General features: G+C 38.3%; 1 protein-coding gene across 1 annotated transcript in view; it reads left to right on the top strand.

The window, feature by feature from the left end:
• The window catches only part of WDR27 (WD repeat domain 27), a 100,227-nt gene extending 97,937 nt beyond the window's left edge, over positions 1-2,290 (top strand). The window contains exon 24 of the mRNA XM_058420052.1: positions 2,171-2,290. Coding sequence (XP_058276035.1) covers positions 2,171-2,218 — 48 coding nt within the window. The 3' untranslated portion in view covers positions 2,219-2,290. The remainder of the gene's footprint in view (positions 1-2,170) is intronic.
• Positions 2,291-18,904: the final 16,614 nt, after the last annotated feature.

The raw sequence follows: 18,904 nt of genomic DNA, 5'->3' as shown, positions 1-18,904 counted from the left end.
TGCAGTTTTTGAGGTTCAGGTTGGACATTAGGGGAAAAACTGTAAGACAACTAAGAAGGCACCTAAACACTGGAATGAAATTTTTCAAGACTTAGCCTGACAAAGCCATAGCTAAGCTCAACTGATGTTTTCTGTAGTTGCATCTAGAGCAGGAAGATGGACAAGATGACCTCCTTAGGTTTTGTAAAAGTTTATTTCATTTAAAATAATTTTATTTTAAATTGAAAGCTAAATAAGGTTTCTATATTATCTCCTGTTATAAAATAATCTCCTACTTCTCAGGTTACATTAGGTTTCTTTTGATTACATGAAATAATAATAAAAGCTCTTTTTTGTTTGTTTATTTGTTTTTGGTTTTTTGTTGAGCACACAATAAATAGCTACACAAATTTAGAAAGGACACATTACTTAGGTATTTTACATTTACATAATTTTTCCAATATGTCCTGGTTTAAGCAAGGATAGAGTTAATTTTCTTCCTAGTAGCTGATGTGTTTTGGATTTAGTATGAGAATAATGATAATGTTGATAACATACTGATGTTTCAGTTGTTGCCAAGTACTGTCTGTACCAAGTCAAGAATTTTTTACCTTCTCCTGCTCTGCCAGCAAGAAGGTTGGAAGGGCAGAAGAAGTTGTGAGTGACACAGCCAGGACAGATGACTCAAGCTGGCCAAAGGGATATTGTATACCATGTGATGTAATTCTCAATGTATATAAACTGAGGGGAAAGCTGGCTTAGTGCTTGTGAAATGTCTAGCCATCGGTCAGTGAGTGGTGAGAGTTGTGCATCACTTGTTTTGTATATTATAATTCTTTCATCATTATTGTTATCATTAAGATCATGGTTATTTTCTTCCTTTTCTGTCCCATTAAACTGCCTTTATCTCAACCCATAAACTTTCTCACTTTTATTCTTCTGATTCTCTGCCCCATTCCCCCTTGGGGTGGAGCGAGTGAGTAAGCAAGTGGCTGTGTGGTGCTTAGTTGTTATCTGGAGTTAAATAAAAACACAATGGTAAATTGCAGAGGTAGTTACAGACATATTACAAGTCTTTGGAATTATGTTATTATCTTGGACAGCTGTAAGAAGTAGTGTTGGAGAAATTAGATTGGATTGTTCTGGATATTCTATACTTTCAGGTTACATAAGTGAGAGTAAAGACAATAAGGGAATATAGTCACTGTCTTGGGAGATAACACTTATGAGAGATTATAAGAATTGATCATTGGAGATATTGAAGGAGGAAATATGAACCCAAGAATATAATTTATTGACCACAGAGTTCCTTTATCCAGAGGAATAAAACAAATGAGTCAAAGTATCAAAAAAAGAACAGATCAAGAAAAATGAGGATGCAAGAAGTTAACCAAATGAACTGGTCAGAGAGATGCCTGTTTGGTTCCAGCCCTTCAGATTTTTTATCACTGCTGAGAAATAACTGTAAATCCTAATATGCAAGGAGTAAGCATCCTGAATTTTTATTGACTAATAAGTGGTGTCATTTGTAGATCATCCCTTTCTGATGTACAGCAGGTTTTCTAATGCTTGTTTGTAGGAGTAAGTGCAGAAAACAGTATTGTCTCTCATTTTATAATGAAGACCTTCTCAGCCTGGTGAAAGAAAGCTAATGCAGCTGAAGGCTCTTTATGCGTGTCTTCAAGACTTGCCTCTTCACAAAATTTTTCAGTATACTTTCTTACAAAGGAAATTCTTAGTCTACACTTAACACCAATAAAAATCAGAAGACTATATTTGTTGGTATGCCTGATTTAATTCACAGTATTTTCCATCTTCATTTATTCCAGCTCATTTTCTTATTTCTTCCATATTCCCTTCTTGAGTCATGCAGAGTGAAGTCTGTTTGACTTTCTATGTGGTTTTAACATATGCTTCAGTTTTACAGACTGTTGATGTGTTAGCGGATGTTGACACAAATTTGAAAATAGTTGGAAAAGAAAAATCTAAGTGAAATGGAATTTTCAGATTAGCTTGGTTGAGAAGAATCTATGGGTTATTTTTTTTTTTTTAATGAATCCTGGACCTCTTAACATAGAAGTAATTTAAATATCATCTTAATGATCTTCATTTGGTTTGTTGCTCTAAAGCAAACTGTGCTTACTGGAAAGATCTTCATTAAAGCCATATGTTCTTTTCTTTTGAACTGCAGCTCACCACAGCCACCTTGGATGGCAAACTCCGATTGTTTCTACCCTGATACTCACCAGCCTGTGGAGCTTGGGCCATAGTACTCTGAGAATACTTGCTGAGAGAAAGGAGACTGGTAACTGGTCAGAAGCAAGTGGCATAATATTGCCTTTTAAAGTACAGTTTTGTTCTGATTTTATTTTCAGAAAGTTCCTCAAGCGGTTCTCAAAGCTTTTCTGTTGTACAGGCCTTTACCTTTATTGCAAAAATACAGGTGAAAGATCATGAAAAGGAGGAGACTACTCATTCTGACTTCATTTAGCAAACCACCACAGAAGTGGCTTTCAGAGGTCTTCTTGGGTTCTTAAAGTTAGGTAGTAGTGCTTTGCTAGAAGAGGACCACTTCAGTCTAGACTGAAAATGCAAGTAAAATAACAAGTGTTCAATTTTTAAAGCTAGATCTGTTTATGACAAATTTTTAAATTAATCTGAAAGAAAGAAAATTGAATGTCTTATTGAAATGACATGAGAGTCCTTTAGTTATACTTCTTTGGGGTTACTGGAATCAGCATGGGTGTTGGTTTGAAGGCAGAATTTTACTGGTTTATTATTTATTTCTTTAAATTTCTTAGAGAATATGTGACAAATGTCTTCTCTCTAAAAGAAACTATTTCTGTATTTTAAATAACTGTTAAGTATTTTCAAAAATGTTAAAATAACATGAAAATAAAATTATCAGAAAAAAAGAGTTCATTTATTGTATTCTTCCTAGGTTACTTGTCTTGCTCTTAGAAAAGAGTTTTTAGACAACCTTTTGTTTTTAGGCTAGACATTCTCACTCTTCATTGACTTTAGCTAAGAGTAGAGAGCATGCATGTGACTGATGAAAAGAGATGGAGTTTTTATTTTCCTTGCAAAATTGTGCTGCCTTTTCAAAGTTAAATTTACCAGAACAGAATTTATTAATCAGATTACTTTAAAAAACCCCCCAAAACTACCACCTCTTTAACACCAATCAGTAAATCCAAATCACTCTGAGTACTGTAAAGAATGTTTAATTTAACAGATGCCCTTAATTTATGCATGTAATATTTAGTATGAGTAGGTCAAGTTGTATCTATAAGTTGTTTAGTTTACATTAAAAATTCTTTTGTAAAGGATTTAGCAGTTTTTTTTCTGAGCAAAATCACTGGTAAGATAATGCTGTATCATATCCAGGTATTCTCTAGAACAGAGTGGTCTCCTCACAAACTACAGGAGTGTAGTGCAGCCAGATCTTACTCATCAGAACTCTGAATATCAGAATCAGGCTTTGTATAATCAAAGCTAATGTGGAATGACCCACTTCAATACTTGTAAATACTTTTCCAGTTTAAAATCAGATTAACCAAGAAATCATCCTCTATGTTGTGGCTAAATGCTGGTATGCTACACTCACAAGTTATCAGCAAGATTTAAATTTTGATTTCTGCCACAGAAATCCTCAGGATGGTCTTCTTCAAACTTAATTTAGCCTATTTTCTCATCTGCCTACTCTAAATTCCACATCAAGGGTCAAATTACATCAAATACAGAAGATGCCCCGTAACTGTACTTACAAGTAAAGTGTTTCTGAGCCACTTAGTTGCAACTTAGTAGTGACTGATTCTTCAGGGAGGTTGAAACATTTGCTGAAGAGGTGTGAACTGTATTACTTTAAAAAAAAAAAAAAAAAAATCACCACATTTTTATGACAGAAGAATAATATTCTCAGACTTAAGGCAGAGGACACATTTAAAAAAACTATGAATTCTTGCTGCGAGCATGGAGGTTGTCACAATCCCCATTGGACTGAAATAAAGGGGAAATACTTCAATTTTCTAGGTTTCTTACCTTCTAGAACTAACTGCTGTTAATACCCAGTCAGACGATAACCCCAAAGCCCCTCCTAATCTTGAGCTAGTTTGATCTCTGAAGGTGGAACTCTTCTTCCAAACATAATGTATTATCTCTCTTTCCCTAAAGTGAGACTCAGCTGTATGCTGCTTTCTAGTTACTTTTATCAAGGACTTTTTCTAGATAGAAAAGTTCTTTGGGGCATTTTGGCCATGAACACTGCATCATCAATCCATGCAGAATAGAGACATTTATCTGTTCAGCCCTTGTAGATGTGGAGCTCTTCCATAGCCCAAGAATTTGTTAACCCCTTTTTCCCTCAGGGGAGACAGAGAATCTTCCGTACCACACAGGCACTAGAACTTTTCAAATGGAAATTCCCTATTATTTTTTTCCATCTTAAAAAAGAAAAAAAAGTCCCCCTTGGACTCCTCATAAATGCTTGAATGCTTGTGGTTTTGAGAATGGAAAACTTTAGCTGACACACTTCAAGTTTGGCAAAGTTAAGTGCTTGAAATAAGATTTTCTAATGGCAAATAGGAGGAAAAAACTGTTGTGGATGGTATTACCATCTTATAATACTACATTTAGAATTCTCATAATCACTAGAATTTTCATAATCATAATTCTTCTGAAACCTCTTTGATAGAAGGACACAGGAGGGCGTCCTTAATTACTAAAGAGTTAAAGTCATAAGGGTGTATCCAGAGAAGCACCATCTATACCTTTGCGTTTTTAACAGGCAAACGTGACAGTTTATATGTTCAGTTGCTGTTATAAGAACAAAGCTATTTGAAATAAGAATGTCCCAGAAGCAGGTAGGAAAGATCCCTGGTTAGCTAAGGTGGACAGCATGTTTCATCTAAAAAAATTGACACAAACAGCTGCAAGTATAAACAATTAACAGGTAATTTTAAGGAATTTTGAGAATGCTTTCAGACTGCTTTTAGGAAAAGAAAAAAACTGAATACAACTCCCAAATAGCTTAAGAAAATTAAAAGCCTTGCTTTGAAGAATTATGTATCAATATGTGAGGAAAACAGCTGGCAGAAGAATAGTCTAGTTTCATTAAATATCTGCTCTGTCATCTGTCCTTGAATATCCTATATGCTGAGGAGAGGAGTGGTGTTTTTGTGACTTTCTGTGTGCTGTTAAGAGGGGGACTTTCCCAGCTGAACATCTACCAAATGCTGCAGAACTCCTAAAATGGATTTACACAGCAGTTTTTTTCCTGGTGCTTTAAAGGTCAGAAAGCACAGCAGGGTGGCCAGCACTGTTCTGAAGCAGATGCTGTTAATAACTGTTTGGGATTAAGTGGTTTGCAAAATATCAGGTACTCCCCAGTTTCCTGTATAGAATCAAATATACAAGCTTGGGTTGCACCGTCAGGCGGAGGGGAAGAACAAGCCCATGAACTCTGCTTTCTCTTGACCTTTTCTATTTCATTAATTCACCGTGAAAGAAGTACTTTTTTGATGCATTCACCAAGACTATATTGCTTTCCATTCTACATGATGACTGCATTTGGATACAAAGTTATATAATCCTGGAGTATCTGGAGGTAGTCAACAGAACTTATTATTTTGTTTCTTCCATTATTTTTTCATTTAATCATACCAAATTATCTTTTCAGAACTGTATTATGGCTTTATTTTCCCTTTTTAGAGATGAACAGATCTATTTGTCTCATGGTATTTTATTGCAGAAAGAGAAAATAGCAATAAAAACACATTAAACGGTTTAAAAAAAATTTGGCATATGCCCAATATGTAAAAATGAAGTGGTAGGGAATTTTTGTTAAAATCTAATTTAGGATGCCTTGCTTCAGTGCATGACTGGCAGTCCAAAAATATGGATCAACAAAAACTAAAGACGAAACTAGGACCTTCCTTGAAATCCTTGCAGGTTTGAAAGTGAAATCTCTTTTAAGTGCAATGCAAGATTTTTTTCTGGAAGATATTGTTTTTAATTTTATTTTCTACATTGAGCTTCTACCCACCAGCATTCCCATGATCACTTAAGTAAAATTCTGCTCTTCAGAGTTCTGCACCTCATTAAAGCCAAAGTAATTGTGCTTGTTTTTGTGAACAAGGTGCTGCTAGGAGCAGACTCTCTCTCAGGCATTTTAGTAACTCTGAAGGCAAAACAGTATACTTGTGTTAATAACAAATTTTTGGTGACAAAATGGTATAGAGTCTAAAAGCTGGATACACCTGAGAAGGCCTACAGAAGTCACTGACGTCCTATGTTTACTGGTTCATGTTAAATGTTTATGCTTGATGGGAATATAGGGTCTTTAACTAAAAAAAAAAAACCCTCTTTCATTCAAAAATTAGTGTTAAACTGAAGGTCTTTCTTATGTATATTTTCATGAAAACTGAATATTGTTAAAGGAAAATACTGGACCAAACACAGTAAATGATGTGGCATAAATAAGATTTATAGCTATGATGAATTTGATTTAACAAAGCAACAGACATTCCATTTCCAGATTAAGACCTTCCAGATTAGTTTTATGTCTGAAATTAAATTATCCACAATTAAATATTACCACTGTTTTAGTTAATGTAAACAAATGAACTCATGCCTTCCCTTCTGTCCAAACAAGAGAGAGTTTTTGATTTCTTAGGTTTAGTTTTGCTGGATGAAATATGTTCCAAGGTAAAAAGATATTGTAAAACAATTAGCTTGCTTCTGTGATCCAGTCACAGAAGACCCCCTGGGAAGTCATCTCCAAAGGCCAGCCCACCAGCCCAAAGCCTTTACTTCTCAATCATTCATGAAAGATGTTTGTCTAAACTGCTCTTCAAAACCTCTGGTGACAGAGATTCCACAGCCTCCCGAGGGGGGAAATCCCCTTGATGCAATTTAAACCCCTTATTCTCTGTCTAAATCCATTAGGTTCAGAGGATTCATTACCTTGTTTTAGCAATGCTCTACGTACTTGATAGTTGTTATCATGTCTCCCCTCGGACTTCTCTTTTCTGCTTTAAATAAATCCAGGTCATTCAATCTGTCTTCAAAAGCCACGTTTTCTAGACCTCTGTTAATTTTTGCTGTTGTCTGAACTTCCTGTAGTTCTGTGTTCCTCTTTCTGGCAGTGCAGTGCTCTCAAAAATTTGCACCAGTATGTGCTGTGCCAGTGCTGTGTAGAGTGAAGGCATGGCTTGGTGCCTCTTACTTATGGCACTCATAATTTGGCATTCCACTCTGCCGTTGAGTTTGTCCACAGATATGTGGTATTACTGACTCATGTCCATCCCCTAGGTTTGCTAGATCCTTCATTTAAACTAATTTTTTCAACTGGCCAGCATCACACTGCATTCTGATCCTGTGCTCCAAACTGCATTGTCCCTTGCATTTTTATTATTATTATTTTCTATTAATCAGATCAGTAATGATACCAGAGGGTAGAGAAAGTGGGTTGCCTGATGATTTGGCTCCTAGGTTATATATTCATTGCCAGAGAAGGTATCATTTTTATTTCACTTGCTCTACATGACTCATGCTCAAGAGAGAAAATATTTAGTGGATAATTACCTGAAATTACTGCCCCCAGTGAAGGCAGGGCACTTCAGCTTTTACTGGTTTTGCTGAGGACAACAACATGTGTCATTGTTACTTCACTATTTCTTGGTGCAAATTTCCTATTCCTTCATTCATCCGGACTTTGTGTAGAGGCATTAGTCCTCTGCCATAAGAAAAAATCCTGCACATATTTATGTGCAGACATTTTAGTTTTATCTGAAGGCAAGGTCTTTGAAACACTCCTGGTCTCACTCTCCTTTTAGGTTCAAGGAGGTTAATACGAATCACAGAATACTTTGTGTTGAAGGGAACCTTTAAAGGGCATTTAGACCAGCCCTCCTACCATGAGCAAGAACAAGTTCAACTATGTCATGTTTCTCAGAACCCCACATAGCCTCATCTTGGGTGTTTTCAGGGCTGGGGCATTTATCACCTCTCTGGACAACCCGTTACAGCATTCCTACCATGAGAAAGGTAACTGGTGCTTGGACCAGCTATGTTGGCCAAAATGACTTCATGATTGTTTTACATTGAATCTCTCCAGTCATTTGCAAAGACTGATTCCTCATTTGCATTGATAGAATTAAGGTGAGTTCAATCTCTGACTTCATTGTAGTGAGGTAGCACGAAATGCTTCTGCTTGTCTATGTTGATTCAGCCTCAGCCAATTATCATCTTTTAGGAGGGATAGGAAAAGAACCCCAAACTATTATTAGTCTCAAGACAGCATTTTCTGATGTTTTATGCATCTTCCATATAAAGGCTACATTATGCCACTGCAGGAGCCTACTGGATCTACTGGAAGTTCCTGGCTGCTGTTTCTCTCGTTATCTCTGTCAAGGACAGGGAGCTTGAATATTACTGCATAATGTGTCTCTGAGTAGTTGAATGAAGAGAAGAAGAAAAGAATTATGCCATTTTCTTGAAGCCAGAGGCAAAATGAAAACTATGTGAGGTAAGCAATTTTCCCATTGTTTCAGGCTCTTCATGTGATAATTAATAGGAATAAAAGCAAAGCATAAAAGTTAAACTGATTTTTCTGCCCCTTGTTTTAATTTAAAAACAGGACAGGAGTTCAAAGGTCTGAGTCACATTAGCCTTAAAGTCCTAATCCAACATTTTTTTAGTCTCTACATGAACAAAGGCTTCTAGTCATCTTCCAGCACCATCCAGCATCTTTCTGATTCAGGCCTGTGATGTGGGCAATTACAAGGAGTATGCTTAGGCATGGCCAGATCTTCCTGATACATTCCATTATTTTAAGCCACAGGGAAACAGTAAATAAAAAAAGGCAGCTGTGTCTCAAATTAAGGGTTCACTGGAATATTATTTGAGTACTTCACATTTGTCTGTGGGGTCTGTAAGGGCAAACTTATCCTAGAGTGAGCTGTGAAAAGTAACCACACAGAGTAATGTCGTTGTGGTTCTGCTTCCATGCTGCTACTCAGAGATCTGCCAAAATGCCTGGATGAACCACTTTTTACTTTCCCAGGGCAACACCTGCCCCTGAGTTTACCATTTAAGCTCTTGTTTTGGAAGAGAGAGATGTCTGTGTGCAGTTTACTCTCCCACAATGCCCAGAAGTGTCTTGTTTTACCAGTTTGTAGACGGGGCTCACAGGCAGCTGCCAATCCCTGGGTAGAAAGCTTTGCCTCATGTCTGTGCACACTGACTAGCCAATCCCAAATCCAGGCCTCGGGGGAGGATGCTGGTTTCAGGTAATAACAATCCCAGAAAGAAGGAAACCAGAGGCTGAAATTGTTCCTGGCTCAATGCCACACACTTGGCTAGGGTAGCATCAGGGATGAACTTGACCTAATGAATATAAAACACACTCTCCACAATCATGGATAAAAAGACATCTTGAGGAAAGGAAATAACGTCTGAAAAAATAAGTAAAATGCCTTCTACCCTGTGTGATCCTGGGCTGTGAATAGCACAGTTGCAAGGAGTTTTTTTATCGTTCTCCAGTTGAAACCATTGTGATCAGTGGTCTGACATAGTAGAACACTTCATTTTACCCATTATTCCTTTTTGCTCCCACCCATGAAGTCATAACAGTGAATATATTCAAGTGAAGCATGATGTGTAGCTATGGTATTCAGTAAATGAAAATTACCTTTTTAGTTCGCTCATCCAAAGGCTTTTGCATTCACTGCATTTTTTGTTTGATTGTTTGCTTTTTAATCTCAGGATAGTAAGCTGCACTGAAAGGAAACAAAATTATGTAATAAAACAGTGGTCAAAAATAATTTCATGCCTCATTCAAGAGACATACCAATGTGCTTTCATTACTCTTCTTAAGAAATATTTATGTATTTATACTTTCCAGATTGCCAGTTGATACCTTAATACAAATAATCTTTATCATCTCACTTTTAAGCACCTACTAAAATGGTATATATGCTAAGAAAAGGCAGAATAATCTAATATCCAGTAATTAGAATAAAGACTGTAAGGATGATGTGAAAGCAACATGGTTTGGGTGGAGGAAGCTTAAAATTTAAGACATTTTTCTTCCAAGTGTGGACATCCACTAAGGATAATGAAGTTGCACACCCATTACATATGTCATAATATACATATGCCATCATCATCCTTCACAGTCTTTTGGCAGACAGACTGGAAAAACATTTTAAGGTTAATAAATTACAACAGTAACTAACACCTAGCAATATCCCTATGAATTTAATATTTATTGTGTGGGTAATACATTACTTAAGAAGACACCTATAAAATATAATTAGGAAGCGAAATAACTTTCTCCCAAAGGGAAACCTGTAAGAAGGGTGAGGTTTCCTCCTGTAGTGCTTTTTCCAAATTCCTTTCCAGTCGGTTGCCAAATTATGTGAAAGATACAAGAGCTTCAATTCCCAACCTTCTCTAAGATTCCCTAGGAACAAAACTGCCTGTATTTTCTCTAGATGAAGCAGAAGAAATGATATTCAGAAAATAAACCTGGATAAAAGAATAATTTTATCAAGGCCAAACGTTATCAAGGCCAAATATGATCGCAAAAGGTATAGCCAAAACAGAAAGGATTTTTTGCCGATAATACTGAATCCAGGCTCATGGGACCCTAACATCAGGTAACCTACTGAAGAGTTCTTCCCATAAAACTGGCCTTTGGTGTAATAGAAATATTTCTATAAAAGGGATAAACAAAATTAAATTAGCTGTTACAGCCACTTCTTCCCTATCCTGACTCCTTCACTGATATTCAGTTGGAAAAACTTAAAAGTCTGGATTCAGATGCAATGCCAGAAAAAGACATTCTGAGCTTTCCTGGGTTTCTTGACCCTTGACAAGCTAGATGCTTCTCTGCCTATGTTCTTTCAAAGCTCCAGTCACATTTAGCTCCTGTTTCCCTCACCCTTCCTGTGTGTGCACGCTTCAGAGGGAGAGTGAATATGTCTCTGGCTCCCATTTGAAACTGAATTAACAGATGGCCCCATCCGTGGTGCTGACAAAATGAGAATCTCTTCCCAGGAGAAGTTGTATTGTTAAAAGGGCTTTCTAAATGAGGACAAAATGTCAAAAGGGCAGACTTTGGGGTTTATTTCACAACATGGGGGGTTTCCAGGAAATTCTGCTTCATGAAAGAAAAAATGAAGTTGTGGTCTTCTTGCTCCTGGCTGGTTTGTAGGCAGACAGGCTGCGTCCCTCCATATCCTCGCTGTTCATAATAGGCTCGTAGGAAGATGGTTAGTTGACAAGACAGATACCTGGGAAGGGGATCCCCAAAGCCTCAGGTGAGGTCGAGGAGACAGTGAACAGCTACTCTTATTCCCGAGCAGTGCAAGGAAGAGCACAGCCTGGAAGTCTGAAAATCAAAATTACTGGATGGGCAAAGAGCTCACCATGGAGTCCACTGCTTGGCCCTGCGGCTGGCCCTTATGGTCAGAGAGAAAAGCTTGGAGACCTGGTGAGGCTGCTTACTCATCTTGGATGGAGTACACTCTGACGCCTGAGAAAACCAAAGTCCTCCAGATCCCTGGCCCCTGCTTCGAGAGCCGGAGCAAAAAGAGAGAGATGAAGACCTCAAACATGTCTTTTGCCAGGACGCATACAGAGAAACCAAGAGTCCAAAGTATAGCTGAGCTGAAATGATGAAAGAGCAGCCAGTCCTCTTCCTTTTCTCACGGGAAATTGTCTCCATGAAAAATTTCCACCAGAGTTAGTTAACCATCCTGTATCAGCAAACTCCAGAAATGTACAGGCTTTGAAGGTGCTAGGAACTAGAGTGCTCATTTGCTCTGACAGGATGTGTTTAGAAATCCAGCCTAAAAAAATGTCTTGCTACTCCACCCTTTTAGAGGATAAAAATCAGCAGGTCCTTATGCAGTTTAATAAAAAAAAAAAAAAAAAAAAAAAACCAAAAAAAACTACACTCATCAGCTCATTCTCACTTCTAATGTGCAGAAGACGAGATTTTGGTTTTTATATTTTTGTCCCATTAATCATTTTCTGTTAAACCATGTTAAACCATTTAACATTTTGATGAAGGTTTCAATTAGGAGATGAGGTTACGACTAGACTAACTGGCAAAATTCCAGTGAAAGTAGTAAACTCAGGATGCATCCTAATGCACAGCAACTGCATGGGATCTCCAGGCTATGAGAAGTATAATTTCTCAGTGAACCCCCCTGGACAGCTGTTAAACCTGGCAGATCACTATAAAGTGATTCAAATGACTTGAATTCAATAACACAATCACAGCTTCAAATTGTATTGACTTGGTTTTGCTGAACAGAGTAGTAAGTGGGAAAGGCTTTCCCTGAGCCCAACTGCAGTTTTAAAGTCAATTGCTTGCAATTCAAAACCTATCTCTTATATTATTCCAGAATCCACTCCCTGTTTTCTCCCTGGAGACCACAGACTGCAGGGGATTCACAGGCATTGCTGAGCCCATTGCCATGCTCCGTGCAACGGAGAGCCAAAGTCTTTGGGACAAGCCAGCCATAGCATTGACACATTGTCCCTGCAGTCTGCAGGGTCTCTGCCTGCCATGTCAGCTGGGACAAGGCTATGACAGATTTGTGGGATGTCTGTTGGATGTCCCAAGTCCTTATAAGTCACATGAGATTTGCCCCAAAGTACAGTAAAGCACAATGGATCGGTGTTGCTGTCTGGAAATTCTTGTGTTGTTCCTTGCTGGAACAGTGTGGCTCTGCTCCCTCTACTTGGGAGAATATCTTGTTTCTCAAACCTCTGTCCTCAAAAGCTGATGAGAAGAGACCCTCCTAAATTTTTTTGCCACGACGTTCTTTGTGAAGATTTAAATATGAAATGCCAAAAAACAATGCATGCAAAAAAAAAAAGAGAAAAAAGAATGTAACTTCCAGTTCCAAATGTGGAGGGTGATAATGAAGTTCACATAACATATGGGAAACAGTACTGCTCTGTTTAGCCACTTGGCTTGAAATGTAGACTCCATGGTGCTTGCTATGCAAACAATGCTCAGTTGATCCATCAAAACAAAATCATGGCCATATATAACACTGACGATTAAATGCTTATTCTCCAGGATCACATAACATATGGCTTTGTGCTAGAACGTACACAATCCCAAAGGACATTATGTGAATATAAAAGATTATTGACTCATGATGCCCCAGTTGTGTTCTCTGGCAACATCTCTTCAAGAACACAGAGACACATGCATAAATATGAGGACTCTAATGGGATTTTTTTCCCCTTTATCTTAAGGCATTACTGCCAGCTGTGTTTAGGATCTTTATTAGCAAAATTACACATATTGGTAACTTTGAACTCTGGGTTGCATTGATGATCTAAGAAACCAGGTAGAAGGATGAAATAATGACATATTGCAGCAATGTTGAAAATTACTTTTTTTTCATCCTGTTTTTCATGATGATTTTCTTCTGATATTTAATTCCTTCATAAGATAATAAATAAAGGATGGAGCAAGAATAGATTGCCTTGATTTGTACAAATCCTCAGAAATATTGTTGGTGTTAGACATAGGCTTTTCAAACCTGCATCCTCTTACTGTTCTGGGTTCTTCTCAAGGACTTTTTTACTTCACTTTTCTTGGACTCTCCTCTCTTTTTGCTACCTTTGTTTTATGTCATGCATGTCTCTTTTACAATTCCTGTTAGACCTGTTTGGCAACTAGCAAACCGTTTATTTGCTGAGCTACAGAAGGCTTCTGATGGTCCCCATAGTTCTCCTTCCGTGCTTCCTCTTCCTTTGGCAGCTCTTTAGGGGTCTATACCCTGGTGCAGCTGTGTGGGCTCTGCTGTTTTCCACCAGAGTGGAGGTGCACTGAGGTAGGAGTGATACAATTGGTACAGGAGACCAGGCAGGTCCTCTGAGGTCCTTGGGGCAGAGAAGAAGCAATATCTCTCCTGGATGGGAGTGAGGGCAGCCAGGGTCTGACAAACATGCTATTGGTAAGCACACAAAGGTACTGAAATCTCCTGCCAGGAGGGAGCAGTGTGCCAAGCTCCTCCTTCGAGGCAGGAGTCACTGCCCCGATGGCTATACCAGAGTCCTGGCTGCAGAACACTGCGCCCAATACCTGGAGATACCTTTCTCCTTCCCACTATGGATTGCCATCTCTCCAGGTGTATCTGAAGCACAGTTGGAAAACATCACTGCATTTTTCCAAATCAAAGTTGGATTAACAGGATTTGCACAATAATTTGTACACAAGTCTTGCCTCTGTTTTGTTATTTGTTCATTTTGAAGCGTGTCTATCTATACAGGCATTGTAATAGTTTCTTTTTTCTTTTTTTTCACTATTTGTGTATGTAAGTAAACAGTATGTTTAAACATGTGAATAGTACAGATGACTTTTAAACTGCAGCTATTTCATACTACTTAGTCCTTGTATCAGATGAAGAATAAATTTTCAGTAAATTTAATTTTTCTTCCAAATTAGTCCTTAGATTGGTTAAGAAATTAAATTTCAGTAAATTTAACTCTTTTAGCAGATAATTGTTCCATTTTAGAGGTCTTCCTCTCTGATTTACATATGTATTTTAGCAGGAATAAATAAGAACTAGATGAAGACCTGCTTCCATGTTAGTCCGTTGCTAACTGTACAGGAAGAAAATCAGTGTTAAAAATCCCAGAGTTCAAAAAAACCTATTATTTTCATGCTCAACAGTTTTTGATTAAGGCCTTATTTTTTTTTCAAATCTTGTTCTTATGCTCTAAGTATGTTCTTATTAATCTGTCTAATCTGATGCTTTCAGCTACCTGCATCAGAATGATCCGGGGAATTAAGTCCTTTACTTTCCCTCAGTGTGGCAGTTACCTTCCTCCACAGAGGTGTAAGTGGAGATGGGGAGCTGTTTCATTTCTATAACAAACCTGTAGTAGAGGCTGGGGGAGAATCTTGGGTTCATTATTCTCCCTCCAGCTGACTCACGAGCGGCCTCATTTCAGAGCTATCTCAGCTGCAGGGCTGTGAGTTGGCCATGTCACTGGGAAAACAACCGTGATGGTTTGTCCAGAAATTAAAAATCCCAAGATCCACAGCTGTTGATATTTTACTTCCTGAGCCAGATTTAGGCAACATATCAGTAGTTCATAAAGAAAATCTTTTATCTTTCCTGCCTCTGTTCAGCTAAAGCTGTAAACAGGACACGTTGTGTAATTTTTCTAAGCTGAGCTTGGCTGAGCATGGCTGCAGCTGTTAATCAAACTGAGTAAATGTAAACCTCTGATTATCTAAAAAGTACGGAAAGGTATGCTTTGTTCTCAGTTGAAATCAGTCATGCTGACCCACCAGAGCATTGCGATATGTCTTCTGGGCTATCATCTGAATTAAGAGCTATCAGATAGAAATCCAGCTCAGAGTTTTGGCTCTGACAGTAAAAGCAAGGTTGCAGGTGAAGCAGCAGATCAATTTGTTTAGAACTTTCCAGCTCACCGGGTAAAATCTCATTTCAGGGTGAAATGTTCTACTGGTAAGACAGAAAGCTGTGTTTGAAGTGCAGACATCTAACTGGCAGGCTGCAGAGATGTGCTGGCCAGGTCCGAGATTTATACTAGCCTGCACCACGAATAGGTCACTGGCAACCTGTGGAAACAAAGCAGGTTGTACTACAAAGTAAAGGAGCTGCTTTCCAGGTCCTGAGGAGAGGGCTTATGTTTGCCAAAACATTCAGAAGTATCATAAACAGCCAAATGGGGACAGACATAAGTTCTTTATCTGAGACGTTTTATCTGGTCTGCCAAGTCCTTAGCTCCTGAAACAAAGAAGCTCTGTCTTTGCTCATGCAGAGCCTCTACAGCCAAAAGCTAGAGGTGGCTGACTGTGTCCTGTCAAGCTGCTCTCTGTGCATACCAGGTCCTTCCCAAAGCCACGCTCCTGGCACAGGCTCAGAGCCAGGGCAAACATAAGAGAAAGGAAGGAGCCACTGGCATGCAGTGGTAGCAGAGGTGGTGGAGGGGGTTAAGGTATCCCACTGGTATCCAGGCGCTGCTTTCTTAGAAGAAAGGCCAATTCTGCTTGGAACATGCAAGAACAGGAGCAGGATTTGAGAGGAGAAATCCAAGGGGACCCAAAGAGGGGCAAAAGTGCCAACGGAGACAGAGAAGCATGGGTTTGTGAGGGCTTGTGAGGCCATATGACTTCCCAGAGAGCTAAATGGGATCTGTGAAGGCACGCTTTGGGCTTCATTTGGCCACTATATTAATTAGGCAGACCTGCACTGATTGGCTGCTTAATTCAGAGGTTGAATTTTGCAGGTCATTGGTCATACCCAAATTTCCCCTCGGGATATGCATTTGCATTAAAGAACAACTTGTTTGGGGGCTAAAAGAATCAATTTTCTTCATAGCTGAGTAGGACCATTCCAGCCTCAAATGGAGACACTCAAGGGAAAGGGCAGCAAGGATCCAGCTAGTACAAGAGAGGTCCTTTACTATGGTAATCACCATCCTCACCATGCAGCTTTGCAAATGATGTTCTGAATTACAGCAGTTTACAGTGTGAATAATTTCCCCCATCTTTTATCACTCTTTCATCATGATCATTATTTTATCTCTGTTGGTTTCCTCCCTTCATTTTTTAAGTGCTTCCAGACAAGCTGGGTGCCCAGCACCCTTGGCTCACATGTTGTTGTATTCCCTCGGAGCAGCTGGCTTGTTTCCTTACAGGGACACAGTTGGTGCTGGTTAGTGGATTTCTCTATAGCAGACATTTGAGAGGATTCCCTCCTCTTCGGAAATTTTCCTTCCGTTCTGGAACATCTTTCCTCTTTCTCCCTATGTTGACAGCCAGTTGCAAGTGCATGCTTGCTTTCAGAAGGATGTTGGGTTTTACCTCTTTCCTTTAGTGACTGAAGGCATATGCAGATCTCACAAGCCAAGTCCTGTATGGAGCAACATCTTTTAAGTTAACAAAATAATACTGATAAAAATTATGATTTTTAGAGGTGTGAGTTATGAACCAAGTTTGGATGCTCTTGGATGAGCCATACTATATAAGCCAACATTTTAGGCTTCAAATTAGGCTTAAAAGCCAGAATTATATCACTTAAAATCTTGTGTTGCATTTAAAAAGAATAAAGGAAAACATAAACAAAGTAAGTAGACTGGGATTCTGATCCTCAGAGCCACAATCTCCTATCAATATTAGAATTTTAAAGCCTGAAAGAAATCTTCCTTTCTATAAATACCCCAACAAAAATAGGCCAACCAGGCAATTACAAGAGGCACAGTGGGTGAACAACTCACATTAAACATATATCTCATCTGGGCCATGATGAAGACTTGTACTAACAGTTATGTACAAAAGCCTTCAATGTTAACAGAGCAAGAAGTGAAAATGCAACTTTTCCATCCTGAAGCCCTTAACTTTGAACAGGTGAATATACCCTTAAAATCATGAAAATATGAAACATTCTCTACGATGTGGTTAAGTCCTGTGCACAGCTCCCCTAGGGGGTGAATTCAATGTCGCTGAGCAGGAGGGTACTTTTAGAAATGAGATGCAGTCCCTGAAGAGATTTGTGTTGACTACATGACTTACTTGCCCTCTCAGAAAAGAAAGGATGTCTCTGGTTTAAACCCATGGTAGCAAACTTACAGAACCAATTAAAGAGGAAAAACAGGATCAACAGGAATTGTAAGAGGAGAAAATAGAAAGAATTCAAGATATTTTTATTGCATTCTTATACCACCAAACACAGTTGACTTCTGACCTGAAATTTTAAATCTGAGAATATCTTTGTCCTTCTGATATTAATTTTAAACAAATCTTTGAAAACTGAGAACATTTCAGAAAACTGAAGTGTGCTAATGTTCTGCCAATATTTAAGAAAAGTGCTACACTGTGTTCAGACAAACAAAATACTTGATCTGAATTAGGTCTTGGGTAAAATAGTCAAATTGATACAGCTATCAATTTATGGTTAAAAAACCAAAGCTATAAATTCTGATAGCATAATGCACAGAATGTTATCGTTAAACAGAAATGACATACGTGTTTGATGCAGTATTTAATGACCAATGCAAAAGATTTGCTTGATTAAGCGTATTTAGAGCTTGTAAGGTAATTTTCTCAGTATGGCATGGTATTTGAAGTTAGCACTGCAAGAAGGAACATATTTTAAATGGACTAAGGATTGTGTGTGAGATTAATCTCATAAATCTCATTCAAAAAGTAATCATCACTGGAGAGTTACTATCAAATTAATTATATAAGAAGGCACTCTGCATTGAGCCATTGTTTGGCTGGCAGTCTTCATTGTATCCATCATATGGAGAGAAAATATAAAGTAGATAAAATCCGCCAGTGGGTCAAAACTGGTGGCCTTGTGCAAAAATGAGAACTTGGCAGTTGGAGAACACACAGTAGGCTTACAGCTAATGATTGACTTGCAACATGAAACTGGAACACAGCTGAGCAGACCTAGAAGTGTAGCAGTGATTTTGCTTTGAACTTGTCAGACACTGAAGATTCAATGCGGCTGTCAACCAGAAAAATATGAAAAAAACCCCACCAAACTGAGAGCTCAGGTAAAAAAGAAAATCAAAACCAAATGAAGAGATAGAGAAAATATTTATATGGTAGGATTTAAATTGCTTCAGTTGCTTAGATTATCAAAAAGATGGGTCTTGGTTTCATTATTTGAATACCCTCACGTCTGGGTCAAAGCAAATACTATATTTTTATTTAATTCATACAAGAAAAGATAACAAGAATCTGTAATCATATGTTTTTAGCAGTGCTCAAGGAAAACCACCAAGGGAAGTGGTGAGTTCTTTGTCTCATGCAGTCACCAAACAGCCTTTGACAGTACTGAGAATGGATGAACTGACAAGAATGGGGAAAAAGGAGCTCCTCCACAACACAGCCATGAGACCTGAATGC

The sequence above is a fragment of the Hirundo rustica genome, chromosome 3, assembly GCF_015227805.2.
Source record: "Hirundo rustica isolate bHirRus1 chromosome 3, bHirRus1.pri.v3, whole genome shotgun sequence".
Classification (NCBI taxonomy): domain Eukaryota; kingdom Metazoa; phylum Chordata; class Aves; order Passeriformes; family Hirundinidae; genus Hirundo; species Hirundo rustica.
The sequence above is the reverse complement of the archived record's forward strand: the minus strand, read 5'-3'. Positions and strand labels throughout refer to the sequence as shown.